General features: G+C 38.6%; 1 protein-coding gene across 1 annotated transcript in view; it reads right to left on the bottom strand.

The window, feature by feature from the left end:
• STAM (signal transducing adaptor molecule) overlaps positions 1-13,671 on the bottom strand; it is a 29,787-nt gene extending 16,116 nt beyond the window's left edge. Inside the window, exons 1-2 of the mRNA XM_066198544.1 lie at positions 13,540-13,671; positions 2,364-2,448 (exon numbers count right to left, since the gene is read on the bottom strand). Coding sequence (XP_066054641.1) covers positions 2,364-2,448; positions 13,540-13,579 — 125 coding nt within the window. The 5' untranslated portion in view covers positions 13,580-13,671. The remainder of the gene's footprint in view (positions 1-2,363; positions 2,449-13,539) is intronic.
• Positions 13,672-22,369: the final 8,698 nt, after the last annotated feature.

Here is a 22,369-nt window from a genome sequence, read left to right as displayed (position 1 = left end):
TATTAAGAAAAAGATTAAAATACAAACACACAAAAGAAAATTACCAAAACCAACACAAACAAACCTCACAAATCCTAAAAGGATTTAGCTGCACATTACTGAAGATCTCTAGCTTTGTCTGCACTGAAGTCTCTTGCAGCTACACACATTTGAGCACTGTTCAGACTATGTTGCTGTGAGATTAAATTTCATCTGTGGAAAGGCTTCCAGTGAATAAATAGAATATTGAAACATTCAATAATACTGTTACAAACTCAGCATCAACCTGCTCAAGGAATAGAAATGCAGTTTTACATATAGAGACTAATATGAAACATGATTAACAACTTAACTGCCAGCTGTTATCTTAACTACACTTATACACAATAGCACAGAAGTCTCAATATGCTGTGCTATTTTTAAGTACTCCTCCAGAGACCATCTCTAATCCCAAGGAATAAGCTTATTTGCAAACCTGTCCTTTGAAACAAAAGCCCCAGGTGGGACTTTGCAGTCTGGCAGTTCACACTGTTTCTGGCAGTTTTACAAGGCAATCCAAGTCATTCTCAGAGAAGCCTTTCACAGCGTCAGTGGCAAAACTCTCTTCTTGAGTCTGTTCCTTACCTGAATTGCTACAAGGAATGCGTCAAGAAGGTGTACTTAAAACATTTTCAAATCCTAATACTACATTGACTGAAAGCACTATAAATACACTGAAATTATGGCTTTAAACTGTATTTTTTAAATGCTAGCTCAAATTACACTTTCTCTTTTCTTGTCCAAAAAGTAAATTCATGTATAAATTCTATGAAAGAGCTCAGAAAATATTTAATAATGGAAACATTATCAGCCCGTATTAAATATGTTTAATTTAGTATCATATCTTCAAAATGTGCATTTATCAAAACCCTGATGACAGAGAATGGCTTCTGAAAACAAGGGGAAGAAACACAAAGCCTTGTTGGTTTCTGTGACAAAGACAATGGTAGTCTGATGCCAAGAACAATGGAGGGCAGCAGATGCTTTATACCGTGGGTTTTAGCAAATTTTTGACACACAGCTGAAGCCTTTATAGTCTCCTTATCACACACCTGGTGAAATACAGGCTGGACAAAGGTGGGTGGAAAAAATGGTCTCCCAGACTCAAAGGCTGTCACCTGTAGTGCAAATTCCAGCTAGCAGGCAGTATCCTTCAGGGATTTCTGCTGGGACCAACAGTGCTCTCAGTAACTTACTGACCAGAGCAATTTGAAGAGGAACAATCAGTATACTAGAGGGCTTGGCTCATGTTCAGAGGGACCAAGACAGGCTGGAAAAATGGGCAGACTGGAAGTTGAACAAGAACAAGGGTAAGGTACTGCATTTTAAATGAGGCCAGGAGATGACCACATGAAAAGCAGGAAATGATCTGCAGGTCCTATTGGGTGAGAGGTGTCAGCACTGTAGCTTGGCAGCAAAGACAACCAACCACATCCTGGCTCAAACTACTGGTCAGTACAACCAACAAAGTCAGGAAAGTGACCTTTCCCCTCCATTCTTGTAAGATTGCATCTGGAAACTTTGTCCAGTTTTGCACTGGGCTCCCCAGTGCAAGAAGGCTATTTACACACTGCCCTAAGTCCAATGGACAGCTGCCAGGATTGCCAGGGAGGATTACATACAAAGAAAGATGGGTGGGAGAGGTGCTTTCAGCTTTGAGAAGAGCAGACAAAAAGTGGGTCTAACTGCTTTCAGCAACCAATTAATCAGAGTATATACAGAAGATGCAGCCAGATTCTTCCTTAGAGCTGCACAATCATAGGACAAGATGCAACAGTCAAGCTGGAACAGGGGAAACTGTAATCAGATTGCAGATTATATTTTTATTTCCTTACTTAGTAAGTAGAACTAGTTAAATACTGAAACATGTTGCCCATAGAAGTTGTAGAACCTTTGACCTTGGAGGCATTCATGATTCGACACGGTCCTGAGCAACCTGATCTAATTAGACCTGTTTGAAGCTGGAGGGGTTGGACTATATGACCTCTGGAGGTCATTTCCAACTTAGATTATGATTCTGTAAGAAAAATGCCTCATGAAGCCTCCTGGGTTTACAGTGATACTGCTAAAACATATCAATTTATTTAATCTGTTACATTGGAAAAAAGCTGCGGTACACAAGTCCTAATTTTAACAAATCAGCCAGTATCTCCAAAGGAACGATTGCAAAATATTTCAGAGAAACCCCAGTCATTTTTCTTTTACTTGTAATCAACTTGAGCTAAATTCAGCTGTTGCAGAAGTTTATAAAAGATAATAAAAAATTCATTCCTCTCACCTGGGTATATGAGATTGAAATAACAGAACTAAAAACATTTGGGGTAGAAATTCCTAAAGTCACTTACCCTGTGCGTGACTGTCCAACTTTATCACAGATGTCTAAGATGAGGCCCCAGTCCTCTGCAGTGTTCATTTCACTGGTTGCTTTCTCTGATAAAGAAAGTATAAGTAAATCAAAATACAAATTTAAAAAATTTAAAAGTTGCCAACAAAGATGTTGAAATAACACCTCTCTGTATATTGCTAAATGTATTACAAATTCCTATATTTAAGAAAATTTGTATATTAAAAATGTTGTATCTAATTATTTTAAATTTTCTAATGTTCACTTGTGACCATGAATCTTAATTAACCAGCAAACATATTTTGGGGTTGTTTTACCACGTAATAAAGATGAACCCAGAATGTGAAACAAGTAGTGTAGCTACCAACAGATTTTTTTCCATTTGAAACTATCAAGTTAAATAAGATACGAATACCCGAAGCACGAGTCCACTGCTTGCAGAGTCAGATACAACTGAATTTATCACTTTCCTAGACATTAAAGTGCTGTGCCTTGCATTTCCTTTCATGTATCACATTTCAACAAGAAAGATTTAAAAAGTCATCATAATCACTAAACTTTTATGTTCCCATTTTTATTTCAGCTTTGGATGATATATTTCAGTTTCTTTTCAGCTAAAAAGACTGCTAAATCAAAGTTAATCTCAAAGAAATCATTGGGACTTTTCCTTCCAAATTTTTTTAATAGGACAAGAGTCCCTGGTGAAGAGTAAAGAAGTAGAGAGAGGAGGTAGAAAAGAAATAGATTCAATGTCAGAAATAAAAATAGACTCTCTCCCTATTTCTCCTCCAGAAAAGCTTAGTTACACGAGGGATAACAATAAATAAAAGCATTAAAGGAAACTGAGCCTTACACTGCAGCTCAGCAGATTATCTAAATACTGATAGATCAGATCAGGACTGGAGAGCGTAAGGCAATGCACGAGCATTTTCAATAAGTAAGCAAACAGGAGAATGGGCACAGAATAATATAGAAACTTTGTTTCCCATCCCTGCTTCATCTAATGTTTACAGCTTAATTTACAACACACAAAGTATGCCTCAGTGATGAGTACCATCTTTCAGGGAATGTCTTGGACTACTTGGTTTTATGAAAGGAACCATAGATTTCATATAAAAACTCATCTGCCAGGAGAGATTCATTATCTAGATTAGCACTGGCAAAATTGCAAAGAGAAAGACAAAGCAAATCATCAAATCTCCAAAAATTACAAGGATTATTCATATCGAAGTTGATGATTTTTCTTATGAATGAGTTTTGATGTCCTACAAATTGACATAAGTTTCAGTTAATTAGTTTATTCATCCAGAACAAAAAATGCAGAAAAGCAAAACTATGGTTATGTGCTCACAAAGTATTTCTGAGGAAAAATTCAACACTGACATATATACAACTGAAATGGTAAAACATCAGCTGTATTGCCTGAGGCAAGAAAAAGAGCAAAACAGTACAGGGAAATTCTAAATAGAAGTTAGTTACAATTCTGTATGTTCTCTCACATGAGTAAAAGGGCACTGCCTCTTCTCTCTAAACCTTATCAGAAAACTTGTTTGATTAGAAAAAGCAGTCATAATCAACAGAAATATCAAAATTCATGGGTATATGCCATGCTAACATCTAGCACTAAGATACACCAGCTGATCAAACAACCACTTCATTTTCCTTTCAGTCTGCTCTTGTTCCAAATCCTGCTAATGGCTAACAATCATAGAAATCTGTGATTTTCAGGTAAGACACTTGAACTTAATGCCATGCATGAAGCATCACAGGCCAAGGCAGCCTTCTGAAATTGCAGTCTCTGCTCACAACAGCCGTTCTGCTACCAAAGACAGCCTCAACTCTGCAGCACAAGAACTGCTTTTTTGAAACACAGAGCCTGAGTTGCCTACACTGCATTCCTCAAACTGAAAGGGGCAGAAAAGCACAGTCCAGAGACACATAAAACAGACCACATGAAGGCAGTTTGCTTCCAGGACTCCACTGTTTCAGTTCGTTGACAGTTCTACTGGAGCTGGACCAGCTAGCACATCCTCCAGCAGAGACATGAGCAATCCACTGGAACTGAAACCTTGGTCTTCTCCGTTGTTTTACATAACAGACAGTTGTCTGTATTTTTGACAACAATTGAGCCTTCTTTCCTCAAAATGTCAACAAAGAGAAATGGCACAATAACCGGTTATGTCTTCTACAAACCAAGGAGTAATGTATGCTAAATGTTTTAACATAACAGCAAACTGTGCTTTATGCTAATTTAAACACTGGCTAATACTACAAGTAAGATAGTGATTGATGAAATCCTTGATCTACATTAACCACACCGATGACAGCCTCTATTTTAATTCTCAATGAGAACATTTTGCAAATTTATCCATGAGTACAACTACAAGTTTCCTGCTGTGGCCACGTTCCTTCTTGGCAGTCAAAGTCAGTCCTATATAAAAAGTGCCATTTGCTTGCAATGCCTTCCTCCTTGTTAGCCAGGGTATTTCCTCCACCAACAAACACCAGATAGTTTCTTACTAAATTTCAGCCTGAAACCAAGTTTCACTGTATGCTTTCAGTCTCCTGTAGTAACAGTCACCCAATAATTCTGTTGGATAATAAAATTAATGGTAAGACATGAGAAAAAGATTGTCTCTAGTTTTACTCAAATTCTCAACAATCTCAAACAAGGAGAGTTAAGAGCATACTGAGAATGTTAGCAGCACACTGTCTGAGCTGACTGTCCACAAAAAAGGCCACTATCTCTGTCAGAGCATTAGCAAATAACTATCGCCTTTCACCATTCTGGGAACAGGATCAACAAAGATGCTCTGACAAAATTCCTGTTGTATCAGTGTTTTGTAGACAAAATTATTTCTTAAATCTACTTAAGTTAAATTACTTACACTATTATCACTCAAAACAACCAGATACTCTCCTAAAATGAGGCACACATTCACAGGCCAAAAAAAGTTTATGTGCACTTGGTAGTTGCCTATCCTGCCTAACAGCAGGCACCCTCCCAGCCTTCAGGTACAGCTGATGTCACTGGCAGACTCTGTCTTAGTACTGGAATGGACTCTTACAGGGGAGGAAAAACAGATATTTGTGTTTAAAGTCTTAGGACAGGTTAGCACAGCATATAGAAGATAACCTAAAGAAGAAGTGTTCTTCACCTTCCATCCCTGATCAAAAATAATTCCACCATAACAATACGACTGTTTAATTCAGACCCTATCCCTCTACCTCATTATTGCTTCAAAATCTTACTCAACTTAGTGAATGACAAGTCAGGAACGTTTCAAACTTTACAAAAACAACTTTAAAAGACAGCACTGGCTCCTTCATGAAATCACCATACTTCAAAACTTATTAATGCTATGCCAAACCCAAAGGAAACAGGACTGCATTGTAGCTCTCTTCCATGAAGCTGTATCACTCAAATTCAAGGCATTGTTTTCTGAGCACAAGCAAGGCCTACAAATGACCGTAGTAATTTTAAGCAGTGCAAGACTGTACAATCTTATGTTGTGTAATGTTAATTTGTAGTAATTAATACTTATTATTAATCCTAATTGCTATTAATGGTAGTTAGTAAAATAATAGTTTTAATTTTTTTAAACTGGTTTTTTTCCGTGTTTTTTGGGTTTTGTTTTGTTTGTTTTGTTGGTTTTATTATTATTATTACACATCTTTACCTCTCACATTCATTTTTTCAGGAGTTACTTAATATTATTTTCTTACCAGTAATTCCATAAAGACAGACACACAAGTTGGTAAGTACTATAATTTCAGGGAAAACAGTATCTATGGCTTCTTGGGTTATATCTATGGGATCTATGGGTTCTTTGGTCAGAAACATCAATGATCAGGCACAATATAAGAAAACTTTCCTGAATTATTTCAACAATTTGTTTAGATCCTTAAACAAATACAAAAGAGACAAAACCAGAATATCATTTTTGGCCACTTTGCAAGGCACAGAGCTTGGAATCACTAGGCCTCTCTCCTTATACTTCTGCATTCAGAACACTGGCCATACTGGGCCAGACCAATTCTCTCTTGTCCAACATTCACTCTCTAAAACATACATTATACCTAAAACAGACACTTAGGAAAACATGAAAGAGAAGAAGGTAAGCATTAATTATACTTCCCTACCAACACACCTTTCAGTGACCAACAATTTGCAGCTTCGTAACTCCTGAGTCAGAGTTAGTGTTCCAACCACACAAACATTGTCATAAATCACACACGTAACAAATGAAGTATTCTGAAGCAAAATGCACCTCCTATGACAAATCTCAGCTGTGTTTGTATCTTTAGCTTCTCAAAAATTTTTAGAATATAATGTTCTTCAAATAAAGCACCTAGAGGCTGAAATCATTCTTCCAAACATTTATTGTATCTTTTTTCAAGTGAACCTCTGAATAAAATTTATACAACACTGAACAGTACCTGGCCTCTAAGGAAAACATCATTTCTCATTACAAATGCCACAGACTCTCACTGAAATACTGTACCTAAAATCCACCTAGTGTTACACCTGTTGAATGAGAAGCCAGGCCAAAAATATCTAAATATATGAGTTTAATTACTTATATTTTGGTTGAAAGTACACAGGTTCTTACATGGGCTCTTTTAGGTTCCCTAAATCAACCCGCTTCTCCTTGTGTCAGAAAGTTCATGAAATGTATTGAGGCCCCATTTCCTTGTAATTTACACAAACCTGAATGCTTGGAGCATTGATAAAATTTAGTTTGCTCCTCTGGTTTTGTGCATGATTTATAAATTATAAACAAAGCAAAAATATTTGCACTGTGATTCTATTTGAAGTTCCCTATTATATACAAAACACATTGTAGTTGATCATTTTAGGATAGAAGAAAAAAAAAAAACAAACCCTTTCCTCAGTAGAAAAACTAAAAATTTCCTAAAATTCATACTTGTCCTAAAAGAAATTTATGATCAGATTTACAAAGTACTACTAGACAGAAGAAAGGTAGTACATGCTGAAAAAGATCCACTGCCAGATTTAGTGGTTGATGCCTTAGGTGCTGGTAAAAGGAATACAAACATTGCTGCAGATTTTCCATGGAAATATGTGCTAGTCACTTAATTTCTCTGCCTTAGTTCTGCATCTTAACAGTAGCATTTTACTGTCTTATTAAAAATTTGCAAGAATTAATACTCTCATCACTGTTCAGACACTGCAGTGAACCACATGATGCATTTCTTAGGGGAGAAAACTTAGTGACTACCCATTGCTAACATCATTTTCAGAGGGACGTCTCGTCAGACTTGGGCTTTCCAAGCTTTAATTTTTACTGAAGTTCATTCTGAAAGAAAAATCCCAGTCTTAGTACTAAGCTATTTTTCTGCAATTAAGTCTCAAAGATGTTAAAACTAGCAGAATTTCAAAACTAAAAAACACATCTAGATCAAAACACCTTCAAATCCAACACTTAAATTGTGCATCATTTGAAGCATTTAAAACAAGTATCAGTAAAAACTGTCAGAAAATTCTACCAATCTAAGGTTTTAACCGTCCTACTTATTATTTGCTCTTACTCTATTCATGGATGTAACATCATTTTCACAGTTGGACATCATTAAAATGAAATACTGAAGTTGCAACTTCAATTACAAAGAGAAGAATGACTACAGAAAGTCTTCAAAAGACTATCTATACAAAGTCTTCAACTCACAAACTCATATTACAACCAGTTTCTAGCATGATTAAAAATATCCTGAAAAATCTGTTATGTCATTGTAAATAAGACAGATTTAATGAAAAATTCAACACTCCTCTCAGCCTTCTCTCCTCCTCTTTTGCTCAAAGTTTTGTTTTCTTCACAAGGCTGAATAAATAATTCCCCCTTCTCTATGAAATTGCAAACACTAAAATTCCAAAGCAATATAGTTTAAATAGTCCTTAAAGACTGAAATTGACTGCAAATTTTTCTTTCTTTGTGCAGGCACTTGCTGAGAAATTTGGATTACATACCATTCCACATCACTGAAGTTAAATACAATTAAATTTTGTTCTTTTTGTCTATCAAATAAAAAGAACAAATACATTTGTTGGCCCATTCTACAAAATCCACCACTTGAATATTAACCGCTTTGCATTTCATTAACATGCTCAGAACTACACAAAAAGAGTATGTCCAACCAGATTCCATTCGGACCAGACTGAAAATAACCTCTAACAGGCAACAAAACCATAGAGAGAAACTTGAATTCCATGTACCATTAACTTTGATAAAGCTATTAACCAACTTCTGCAGTTTAACTGTACATTTACAGGGTTCCAAAGTCCTTCTGGGAGCAATTGTGGAAGGTATCCTATGACAGCACTGATCCAAGGCAAAGCAAGCAGCAGTGACTGAAGCCACCTCAGCTCATTCCTTCAGAAAACCGTGTAGGATCTCACTGTGCATGAGGCAGCTCAGCCAAAACCAACACCACTCAGCTCAATGAACTGGGCAGAATGAAGACATAAGGATTCACAACCTGGTTAAAAAAGGCTGAAATAGTATGACAATCTGAGCAAAAATAATTTAGATGTTTAGATGCCTCATGCCAAATCTAACAAATCCACAGAACTCTACCTTTCGCCCAGAAATATTACAACACAACAGGAAACTGAGCACATTAGAGATACATGAGAAGGATGTATTGTCCGTAAACAAGGTGCATCACAGCCATGTCATATGAACAAAACGTGCCAGGATGCATTTGCAGAACCCCACAAGCCAAGCCACAGTAGAAAAAGCATTTCAGAAGGAAGATCAGCAAGAAACTTAATTTTCCACATCAGGTATACAGTGTTATTTTTATCAGTTGGAGGAACAGATTTTACGTGTTGAAGATCTACTTTGATTTTTCTAAATTTTGGTATTATAATGTACACTGTCACAGCTGAAAGGAGGAGAAGCACTTAAGTGACAGTTCTTCCCTGAGAGGAAAGAAAGAGAATTAACAGAAAAGTACAGTCTTTGACTATTGAACATACTATGTTGGCTTCAAAGTGCCCAGCCGAACACAGAGCCTGGTAATTGATAGTGAAAAGGATTGTTTTGTTGGCTGATATACTGAAGGAGTATTCCACTCAGTCTTATCCTGTCAGCATTGCCATGTTTCACTGAGATCCTAACACCAAAGGTATCTTCAAGTAAGAAGTTCTTGTTTTTCATAAATATTGATAAATGACTGAAAAGGAAGGTGGCTATAGCTCCTTTTCCAGACATTTTCTACTCGGTCTCCCTATCAGCTCACAGTTAATGTCCTTTTTAAAACAAAGCTGAGAAAAACAGTAGGCCAACTCAGGCAAAAAAGTGCCAGTCTCACAAAAAGCTCAACCAATCCTTGGAATTCATCTTCCATTGCAGCCAGATGTTAACTCACAGCTGCAGTCTCCATAATGATCTAGGGCCAAGAAACTCACCTGTGACAATTTTCCCTTCTTTTGGCTAACCTGGCCAGCTCAGAAAGACACATAATTGGATGTTTTGAAGATGTTGACTAAGCAAGGGAATAAATCTAAAGAGCAATGAGTTTAAATAGCAAGAGGATTTTATTTCAAGAAATTGCACCATGGGAATCATGGTCAAACCATTTATTACATTTTAATAGCATCAAACTATAGGCTGATCATATGGAATTCAAGCATACTATTAAATATCTGAAGAGTCAGTAGCATAAAATTATCAACAACTGCTAGTGTTAATAAAATATGGGGAAAATGACTGCAAGTCACATCAAGTTCTACTACCTTACTAAACCGCCTGCTTAATTTCCTAGTAATGTAAATGGCAAGCCTGAATTTTTTCCCACTCCTGTGCTGCCTCAAATCATCACAGTAAGAACCAGAGTAACATCCAGAGCAAATGCAAATACCTTCATCCTTTACTGTGTGTAAGAATAGAAAAAAAAAATCTGAACCCCCTGTGTTTTTTAAACATCTTCTTTCAATATCGTGTGTGATTTTTATGACAACTTATATCAGAACCTGAGTTACAAATTTTATTCTTGAGATAATATTTAAATGATACTTGAGACCTGCTTTAGCAGTAAGTTCTTCATCAAACCTAGCCTAAGCGTCACTACATTAAAATTAAGCCTGTCATGACAGATCAGTAGACAGTCTTTTGCTTCTTAAAGTACATTTCACTATTATTTTACCTGAGTCAAACTTACAGATAAATCTGAATTTCTCAGGAACAACTCCCTGGGAATAATTTTATGGGTAAGATTACAAAATACAGCAGAAACAGACAATCTGTGAACCTAATAAGAACACTTTTAATTCTAACCCCTTAAATGGAAGGTTAGAGTTTCTTAATTAGACTCCCAACAAGCCCAGTGTCTTGAAGATTTTTTTTCTTTTTTCAAACTCCATTATTATGTTCCTTACCTGGGCACATTGTCAAAGGTTCCCTGACTTGATTGTGAAAACTTGTGTCACCACTGATTAGCACCCTTTCCTGTTGAAATATTCCTAAACATGGTAAAAAGAAACTTCAGAAAATGAAAAGTATTTGGGCTTCATCCAGAGATTTGCACTCTTGAGGATGACAACGGTTATTCTCCTCAAATCTCAAGGCATTCTTTTATATCACCAATTTAATAGCAGTCTTAAACAACATTCTTTTGCCAACTGCACCTAAACAAACCAGGTATACAAAGTTGACACTAAATGGTAAACTATTATGGATGACCACATTCCACTGCAGCAGCATGTCACAGGCCTAGCCAAATGCTGCTAACTGGCTAGACAAACTGAAAAATTTGTCCTGAATGTAAGCCATACTTATGCTCCCCGAAACAATGGAAAACAATTTAATTCCAGATATGTTCTCTGCAATCCATTATCCTAAATGGCTCCAAAACAATTTCCAGCTACTCCACTACTTATCAGCTGTTCAGCAGACAAGAAAGCTCAGCTATCACAGCATGAATATCAACAACACCAATGTCCAAATTCAGATGAAATTAAGAATAGCTGGTGACTGCCTTTCTGCTTAAGGAATCTGATTTTCAAAAGAAAACTTTCTTGCTGGATAAGAACAAAAGCAGAGCACTCAACTTTCACTCAGAGAAAACAAATGAAAAATAGCACTATGGCTTGACAACTTTTGGAAGTTTCCTCAGAACATGAGCGCTTACTCTGCAGCTGATGCTGTAGATCTTATGAAGCCTGCCAAAAAAATCATCCAGATAATAGCACATTCCCAAGGGGCCCCAGAGAAGAAGAGCCCAGGGACGCTTTCCGGGAGACTTCATCATTCTCATCTCCCTGGCACAAATCCAATTAAGTGGTGGATAAAGGCAGCAGGCTCCTGAAGTAGGCTGTCACCAAATTGAACAGCCTGCTGCTCCTTCAGTCTCCCTCAGGACATCATAAAAGGGGCCAAAACAAAGAGGCTGTTTACCAGTGAAAATTAGCCGATTGCCCACTATCAGCTTTTCCAAGAGCAATTTGGTACTGAGTGATTATTTCTATCTCCTCATGTAGTATAAAGAATAACGCTTTTGAAAATTATTTACTGTTGATCATATTAGGCAAGCACAGAAGGTAAGGGGTTGGCATCCTCTGAACCTAGAAAAGAGCAAATGAGCCACTGAAGTAACTGATGGGTGCTACTGCCCTGCCTTGAGACTCGCAATGCTGAGGAGCACATCCAGTGAAATGAGCTCTAGAGAGATGTCTTCAAGCAGTCTGAGCTTCCCTGACAGCCAGGGGAACTAGGGAGAAAAAAGTGAACACCTGCCAGAACCTGAGCCTATCACTTTTTAATCTTATTAGTTCAAATCATTGTCTAATAGTCCATGGAAAACTGGCGAGCAGTACAACTTCTTCCTCACTTTCAGCTGTCAAAAGACACTAGAAGACAGCAGAACAACTAAGAAGAATTATTTACTACTTCCCAAAATAAGTCAGTCAAGTTTCCTACCCACAAAATCATTAACTGAAGTGCAGTCTTCAGCTTAAAAGTGTTAACAGTTCAAAATGAGAAGATCGATCTATGTCTTACTTTAAAGACTAAGAATTTCTGATGCCGTACATACAGAATTTATGACTCAGTAGTTTGTTTTTTTTTTTTTTTTTTAATTCACCAATCCTTTCTCTTGAAAAGATACATACTTTTCAAACAGTTTTGACTTGGTCATTCTTTAAAGAGATGCAAGAATTAAATAGGAGCCTAAACGTCTAAAGCTTGATCAACATTAAGAAACAATGTATCTGTAGTTGAAAGTTACAGCTAGTTTAACACTATCAAAGAAATTAGTTTAAGAGACTTATACAATGTTACACTGTCGTAAGAAAACAATCACCGAGAAGGGGTGTACTTATCCACATAGGAGAAAAAGTCCCTTTATATTATGGGATTCCCCAGACAAAGCTTTTATTGCTCAAAATAAAAGAGATGTCAGCAGCAGATCGAAAACAAACTATATTACACAATCTCAAATATGACACACTAAACTAATTATTAACTGTCTATATGTTATTTTATCTTCAGTTTCGACACATCAGCATTAAGCACAATTTTTGTCAAGTAAAAGCCAGATACTTCCTCTCCATCTAGTCTGGCCCTAGAACAAGCAAGGTGAGGATAACACTTGAGTTCAGCACGTCAAGTTTTACTCGAAATGAAAAGAGAAAGCTCCCACAGGAATCCGCTTTAAAGAACTAAATACAAAACGCTTTAACGATTTTCTCATGCCTGTCTGCGAGGCAACTGTAGATGGTGCTTTTTACTGTTCATCCTTTCACAAACACTCCAGCGCGGACCTTTCTCACTACTTGTTTTGCTGTGCTGCAGCGTTACTCGTGCCGAGCAGGCCAGCTCGTTCCCCACGAGGATCCCCGCGCTCGCCCCCGCGGCCCGCAAGGCCAGAAGGGCCCGCAGGGGCCCCGGCGCTGTCACCGGCCGGCCCCCGCCGGGACGCGGCCCCGGCCCGGCCCGGCCCGGCCGCCCCCGCCGCACCGTGACCGCCGGCCCGCCCGGGCCGCCGCCGCTGCTCCCGCTTCCCGGCCGGGCGCCGGCGAGCCCAGCAGCGCAGGGCCGGGACAGCGGGCCGGCCGCCCGCGGGGGATGGAGCGGGAGCGGGTGGGAGGGCCGGCCGGCCGCCCGCGGGGTTACCTCGGGGAGAGGCCGGGCCGCGGCGCCGCGGGAGCCACTCACCCACATCCTGGTCGAAGGGGTTGGTGGCGAAAAGCGGCATCGCGGGGCGGGGGGCGCGGGGCGGCCGCCCCTCCCGGCAGCGCGGCGGCAGCGGCGGCGAGACAGAGCAGCCCTCGGCGGCGGCGGCGGCGGCGGCGGCTCCTCCTCCCGCCCCGGGCAGCTCCGCCACCGCCTCCTCCCAGGGCCGGGCGCCGCCTCCCGCGCAGCACGCCGGGAACCGGGGCCGGGCCGCCGCCGCCGCACGGCGTTCTCGGGGCCCGGCAGCGACACCCGGGGCCGGCAGCGACACCCGGGGCCGGCCCGCACCACCACTCTACACGGGCATCTCAGCGCCGGCACGGCTACCCGAGGCGGAGGTTTATATGATTTCGTTACGTGGAGCTCTTTCGTCCCCTCTGCTCGGGAGGCGAGACGGTTTTGTGCCCAGACACGTTTGCTTTCTGTGGAAGTATTCCTGGGGCTACTCTTTACGGTGGGCTGACTAAATATTTTCATTGGCAATGCCATGGTGCTTGTGACATGAGTTAGCCTGACAGCAAAGTGCAGGCTGCCGGTTGTGCCAGCACCTCTCACAGCATCGCACGGCAGCCCGAGCAGTTCTCCGCGGTCACATCCCATGGAGAGCAGTAGCTATCAGCTGCTCACAGGGCCTGGAATATCCCTCTGGTTGCCTATCTTGGTGCTCCATTTTGTAAGCCTATGTTGCTGGCTTCGGTGGGGTGTGTCCCACGTTAACAATATGACTCATAGGATAAGACACGTTCTGCCTATTCCTGCTGTCACATAAAACTCAAGTCATTATCCTTAAGGCCTTTTAGTACTGTTCGATTACTTTGAACTAGTTGGATTGCAATTTAGTTAAAACTAGGCTCATGTATACACTTGGGGAAGGAATCAGACGCAGAGCAATAGGGGCATATCACAGGCGTGCAAACAAGAAATGAAAAAGGTACTATTACTGTTTGAGGGCAGAAACACTAGATGCAATCAATAGCACTAACCATGCTCAATAATGAATGTGATTGCCTGCATTAGGCAGACTTCTGACACATCAAATAAAAACTGCACACCAGGCCTCTTCCCACAAGGATTTACAGTCATTAGGCACTTTGTTATTTTACTAAGGTTTTGGGTTGTTTGTGGTTTTGGTTTTTTTTTCCCCCAGACCTCTAGTTCTGCTTCTTTACCTATCCACAGCAACAGTTTTCAGCAGCTAACGCAGGTCAGCATTGATCTACTGTGTAGAACTGACTACTTGTAAGGACTTGCATGTTTTCCTTGGATTCTACCTCAATTCAACTATTAGATATTCTCAGAGGATGCTTTACCTCCTCGCCATTCATCATCCCCCATTATGTTCACAAAAGACATATGGTAGATGTTCTCTGAGCCTCTTTTATCCCCTCCTTCCTCATCCCTTCTTTCTGATGGTTTCAAAATGAATTGTAGGGATCCTTTCAAAACAAGCAGAGCTTTTATTCAGTAGTCCTGCAGGAAGAGCTAACACAACATGCGTGGGGAACTGGAGTTTTAGACTGCCTTCAGCCTAAAAGCATTCCAACCCAACTTTTCTTCCCAGTACGCTACTCAACATTTTGAAAAAAAGGTAGTCTGTACCAGGAAGCATCTTAAGGCTCTGTAATCATGGCTCATCTTTTGATTCTGTAATGATTTTTTTTTACTGTGGACACAGTGTGAACTCCTTCCAAAACTCGATATTATACTATATCTCCCTCTTTTCCCTGCCTCATGGCTCTAGCATTTTTCCATGCCACAACAATGGGTGGTATTTGGAGCACTCTTCCAGGAAGTGTAGGGTTTGCTCTCTCTACATAAATGGCTATAGAAACCAGCTTTTCCACCTTATGTGTGAGTAGTATAATGAATTTGCTATTAAAAACAGGTGTGTTAATCTGTATGCTATTAATAAACAGATGTTAACTACATCTTTACTGGAAGTAGTTCAAAATGCTTGTATTATTTCCTACTGCTGCCTAAGTTAGCTATCTAAAAGTAAGGCGTATAGTTCAAAGGTACAGTCTCAAATTGCATCTAATTTTGGGGTATCTACAGCTGAAAGAGAATGTAGCAACACTGCCCTGTGCCCACAACTATGTGCTGCCACCACATTTCTTGTATTAGATTTGGAATTTGATCCATTTCATTTGTGGTTGCACAATCAGCTGATCCAGCTGAAAACTACCCCACTGCAGAGAAGTTCTCTGTTGGATCATGTCACACCTCTGACTCACCTTGGAATTAGATCAGGCATGTGAAGAGGTGGGAAGGCATGGCTGGGGACAGTACTTCAGCAGCCTGGGTCAGGAAAAACAGGCATGTCCAGGGGATTATTCATCTGTTCTATTTTGGACCTCATTCTGAAGATGGGCTCTGCAACAGTGACTCTGTTGATTTCACAGATGAGCCTATCTGTCCAACAGTTCTCTGACTCAGGGCTTGTCCCCAGACAGCCTTATAGTAAGTTTTAAGTGGGGTGTTCTTTTTATTTATAATATGTGCTACTGTTGTCTGAAGTAAGCAGTCTCCAATGACTGGTGCAGACATTTCTTTTTTCTTTGCACACGTCTCTTTTTATATAGTACCGTTGTTCAGATACAGCTAATACATCATAGAATGGCTTGGTTTAGAATGGACCTTAGAGGTAATCTAGTTCCAATCCCCCTGCCATGGGCAGGGACACTTTCCACTACAACAGGTTGCTCAGACCCCTGTTCAGTCTGGCCTTGAACCACTGCCAGGCTTGGGGCATCCACAACTTCTCTGCAAAACATGTTCCAGAGCCTCACCACCCTGGCAATAAAGAATTTCTTCCTAATATCTCATCTAAATCTACCCTGTTTCAGTTTAAAGCTATTACCCCTTGTCTTATTGCTGTGTCTCTACAATGTCCTTGTTAAAAAGTGCCTCTCCAGCTTTCTTGTAAGGCACCCTTCAGATGCCAGAAGGCGGCCAGAGCCTTCTCCAGTCTGTACAGCCCCAGCTCTCTCAGCCCATCTCCATAGCAGAGCTGCTCCAGCCCTCTGATATATTCGTGGTCTCCTCTGCACTCACTCCAATGAGTTCACATCCTTCTTAAGTTGGGGTCCCCTGAGCTGAGTGCAGTATCCCAGGTGGAGTCTCATAAAGGCAGGTATTCAGTTAATTTCCAGCTAATGCACTTCCTGGATTTTAAAAACATGACATACTTCTAAATTTGATTTGGTTTTTTATATAATTTATGACTTATTTTTTAAATTATGACAAGAGTTTATCCATATGAAGGTAAATTCTGGATCCTGATGATACACAGTTATTCATTTCTCTATAGTCTTCAGTAGGAAAGGATACTTAGGAGCAGTAGCTGGTAAATAACAATCTGCTGGTGGAGTTCTAATATTCTTTACAATCACTCAATTGACACCCATCTGCAGGAGACAAGCATTTTCTTAAAATAAGGCAAAACCATTGTAGCCATGGAGGTCCACTGCAGTTCCAGTTTGCTGGGGTAGTATTTTGTCATGCCCATTTCTTTTAGCATACCTTAGTTTTATAGCTGCTGCATTGTAAAAATAAGGTGTATGATGCCAGGAAAAAGTCAGGCCAGTACACTTCTAGCAAGGAGACAGATATGAAGAGCAATGATTGTCTCACAAATCAGTCCCACTGACCTTCATTTTAACTACATTTTCATTATAGTCTACTGTGTACATTGCTTTTGGAACTGGAAGCTGTGAAGAAAGAATAATCAAAGGAAAAGAGAGAGGTTCAGAATAGAGCAAGTGCCAGCCATCCATTTAGTCCCACGTTTTATCTTTGACAGGGCAAGTCCAAAATGTTTTGAATGGCATACAAGATGCTGTTATGCAAAACAATACGATGATATGATGAAGACAAAATTTTTCCCAGTTACAGGGCACATGTAGATGCTTTAATAACTGGACCACAGGGGTTTACTTCCCATCTATAATCTTATTGTATATATTCTAATATTTTGCGAGTGTCTGTCATGGGTTTTGTAAAGAGCATATTATTCTATTCCATCTGAGTAGAGCAGAATTGCTTATCTTTGCCCAAATGGGTCAGTGTCACTTATCAGATGGTGGAGTGCTACTTATCTCTCTTCATTGTTTCACTACTTCCATGGGAATGTCTTCTGCTAATGGACCATTAAGAGCTCATCAATGACATTACACATTACAGTGCACTATTGTAAGCTGCTGCACACAGGGAGGAGGAGCCAAACCATCTTAACCTAGATAAAAAGGAGCCACAGTCCCACTAGGTATCCAGTTTTTCCACCAGATCCCTGGAAGAAGACCGGACCCATCTCACCATTACTGGACCCTTTTTTCTTCAACGAGACCATCTCTACTCCAACAGAACCACATCTGCCACTCCAGGAGGGCTTACTTTGGACTGCTTTCAACACCCTGACCAACAGGGTGTCAGGTTGTATTTCTGACTCTGTCAGGGTTTTCTAGGATTTCTTGTTTGTTTATTTGTCTGCTTATTCTTCTGTACTACAACATCTGTATTTTTATATCCCTAGTAAAGAACTGCTATACCTATTCCCAAAATCTTTGCCTGACAGTCTTTTAATTGCAAATTTATGATAATTTGGAAAAGGGGGGGAGGGGCTTACATTTTAAGAGAGACTCCAACCCTCCCTGGCAGATACCTGTCTATCTAAACCAAGACAGTGTCCAAGCAGAATGGCTTACAGTATTCTTATCTATTCCATTATGTATAGAGAAAATATACGAAACATATCAATACAGTGAGTCTGGTGTCTGCTGTTAGGAAATGAGGCTAAAATTATTTAATTGTCCCTTTTTACCTTAATATTTATGAAGTATGCGAGTAGGATTATATGAAACATATAACCGGAGTTCCTTCAAACCCATGTAATCTAACTACTAGGCAAAGATTCTACTAATAAATTTTATAAAATAATTCATTTTTCCCTGACCATATTAAAAATTGTAATATGCAACCTTCTAGTTAATATTTGCACACAGATGCCAGAAACAGGGGTTTATATCTTCCTCAATCTGTATTCAAAGCAGCAATTTCAAAGCAACTCACATGAAATAATATTTTATATATTTACACTGAAGTTTTGTTAAATGATTTTGGATAACAAGTTTGTTGAAGTCAAACACAAAAATGTGTTTATGCTATTTGCTTGAATAATCTTATGGTAATGTATTGTGATATAGCTGTGAAAGGCAGATAACCTGTACTGGCTGCTGGGATCTCTGGGTGCCTGGGCTGCCCTGGGAATGCTGGCCAGTGCATCATCCTGTGCCAGCTTCCCGACACTGCTGTAGGGAACCACTTGTCCTAGTGGTTCGTGCTTTTTTTGGCACAAACACCTCTTCTCAGTGTGGCCAAACTGACTACACCCAATATGGTCACTTTTTCATGCCAATAACTAAGACCAGCTTTCAGCCAATGGTGAGGTTAAAATTAATCTTTTTGTTCTCCACCACTCTTTGAAGAAGGAAACAGAAATACTTCTACTGACCACAACAGGCGTCAGATTGGAACACTACTCACTTGATAAAGAGCCCTTTCGAACTCAAGCTCTTGAAATAAAACTAACTAACAAGCTTAGGTTGTGTCTGCTCTGAAACTAATAATGGAAGCAGACTCCTCTATAGAGATTGTAAGTCACACAAGCAAGCTACCATTGAAATATACGGAAAATCAGAAGGAATTTTTCATATTATTCAAGTGTGTTTTGTGAAACCCTGTGAAAAAATTTGCCTGATATCTCTTGGGCAAGGTAGAAAAGCTTCTTTATAAGAAAAATATTACTTTTTTTTTTTTTTGCATAATATAGAAAAGGGAATTTAGAATATATTTATGCTACCAGTAAATTTCCAAAGTGTATTTCATTTTACTCACATGAACAGTATAATTGCAGTTAATAGTACTAATTTCATTTTTAATACTTTATGTATATATACACACACACAATTAGAATATTAGAATGGAGTTAACTTCTTGATGCAGCCAGCCTGCAGTGTGCAAGGATTCCAGTTGTGCAGATCACATCATATCTAAAATATCCCATAAAGAAAATAATTGTTGTACAGAGCTCAATTAGTCTATTATAGCAAAAAGTACACTGAGTTTGGATAAATCAAAAACTCAGATAAACCAAACTCAAATGAGCAGGATAGTCATCTCCCTTTAACATGTGTTTGTTCTTCAGCACTGCAATTTGCATTATGGTTTTGTTCCTGCAGAGGATTATATAGAACAATACACAAGGGCATCCCAGACTTAATGTGCTTTTCAGAGCATTTCATAAACCAGTGGATTTCAGATATGTAGAATCAATAGTTCTCATACAAAAAAAATTTTAAATGTTCACACCAGAATTTTTGTAGTTTTGTAACAGAAATATAAATTTCCACTTCAGCCTGTGTTCGTGACACTTCTTTTCCTTTTCTGACTACTGAGCTGTACAGTCAGAGGCTTAATATGAATCGTTTATTTTGCAGTAGCAGTGCAAAACTCCAACTGCTTCAGAAGTGCCAAATATGAGATCTTCTGGTTCTTCCCACAAAATTTATGCAATCCGTTCTACGCTACATCTTTTGAAGGCATCTTCTATCAAATTCCTAGCATAGTACATTAAATAATAGATATACACATCTGGATGAATGCACAAAAAGACACACACACACAGTGTTGTTCAATTTCCACAAAATTCTGTTCACTTGCATTTATCCTTGAATACCTCACAAATTCCTACATACCATAAACTTAGAATAGTGTGCAAGTAGTATATATAAAGTCTGCTATCTAAACGCTTTGTTCTTGCAGTGTGTTGGGAACATTAACTGCCGAAGGACAAGCAAAATCAAAAATGTTAAATTTTTTAACAAATTCCTCTTGCCAGGATTATAAGTTACTGTCTAATATTTAACCAGTCTGAAGTATAAAGGTAATTCTGCAGGGTTCATATCAACTAGCTCTTGAAGTGTTCAAGAGTAGATGACCTTCCCCTGTGATAGCGGAGCTGTTAAGTCATTCTGTTATTTTCAGAGCACTACAATTTTTCATTCCATAGAAGTGTTTCCATATTGAATAGATAAATTTTGTAACAAAAAACCCTGAAATACTGTAGAACATTTCATTAGAAAATAATCTGATATAAGCTTCACTTTGTATTTCTGGAAATAGATTGGAAGTAAAAACCACTCAGCTTTATAAGGTTCTGAGTATCTATGTGTGCAATAGGAATCTAGAAGTAAAATATATATTGATAGTATCATTCATGAAGAAAACCACTCATTTTTGTAGTAACAGTATAGCAGTGTTGATGATTTGGAGCTAGAGTAAATAAAGGTAAACTGCCAGGGAAAGTTGAGAATGAATATGAAACACAATGATACTCACCTACAGCATAAAAGACCTTGATCTAACTGTCTTGAAATTTATGGGAAAGGTTGGTTTGTGTTTGAATGTCAACAAAGTTCACCTCAATTGATAAGCCAGTCATAACTGATTTTAAAAGCTGAATTAGATAATGCAATTAATATATAAGACTAGTCGCTTCTATTGATTAAATTTCTGTATGTAAAGAAAATAATTTTGAAATTTTTGGTGGTCAAAAGGTTCAAGCCAAAGTTGAAATATTAGATGCAATAATTTCACTACTATAAAACCCGCATTATTTCTAGTTAAGTACAGATACTGTACTTAATGCTTTGAAAATAGCTGACACTTTATCAAATTAAAATAAAGGATTCAGAAAATACAGACTAGTAACCACAAATATATACATTGTAATTGACAGAAATCATGATTTAAAGAATAACAATAGGAAACTTATGAAAAAGAAATGACATTTTAACTAATTTATTGCAATTCCTGGAACATGTCATTATAAAAACAGATTTGTAAAAAAAAAAGCATTAACACAAGAAATATGTTTTGAAAATGCTGCTGATAAAATGTCACACAGGAACTACCCAGGATATGGAGTAGCGACAGATTAAGGAATAAAATATCTCCGTGGATTAAAACATGGGAAATGGAAACAAGGAGCAAAACAGTAAAATTAGAGCAGTGGGGTGTTTATGAAAGTTCTGTGATATGTTTTGTGCTTAATACTTGAATAAATGGTTGAGAAACATAGCCAAATGGGGATGACAAAACTTGCAAATGGAACAAAATATTTAGTTTATTTAAATCCAAGAAAAGATTATTGGGATATTCAGAAAAGTTTCATCAATTGGGTCAATGAGTAGTGTGATAGCAAGAGAAACTGTAAGCTTAATAAATAGTAACCACAATAAAAAAGAAAACAGACTGAGATGCTTAACCTCACCACTAAGTTCTGAACTGACTAAATTGACTGAAGACAAACCCAGACATCATTACAGATAATGTGTGCATCCAAAATCAGTAAATCTAAGCCAATAAATAAGGGAAGGAAAGTAATACAGAATTCTAAAGAGAATTAAACAAACATTTCTAATCAAATTTCAAAAGATTCTGAGCAAAAGCATGGAAAACATCCAAGAAAGGATTTTAAAATTGAAAATTTTTACTTCAAAAGGAAAATAGGATTTGTTGCCTCAGATCTGCTGTGGAAAAATCTCAAAAGAAAATGTCAAAGGACAGCTAAATATAGTAAAAATAAAAACTGATATTAAAAATTGAGATTGAGTCATGCCTTTCTCCATGTATTGCAATTTAAGAAAGTCTCCATCAGTTAATGAATTCATAAATTGACAAAATTAAATGAGAAAAATCATTTTACTCATAGTAGGTTGTTAATTTTTGATGCCTCTTCCAACATTACATTGTC

The sequence above is a fragment of the Chamaea fasciata genome, unplaced genomic scaffold, assembly GCF_029207755.1.
Source record: "Chamaea fasciata isolate MVZ Bird 193981 ecotype frontalis unplaced genomic scaffold, bChaFas1.0.hap1 SCAF_1, whole genome shotgun sequence".
Classification (NCBI taxonomy): Eukaryota; Metazoa; Chordata; class Aves; order Passeriformes; family Sylviidae; genus Chamaea; species Chamaea fasciata.
The sequence above is the reverse complement of the archived record's forward strand: the minus strand, read 5'-3'. Positions and strand labels throughout refer to the sequence as shown.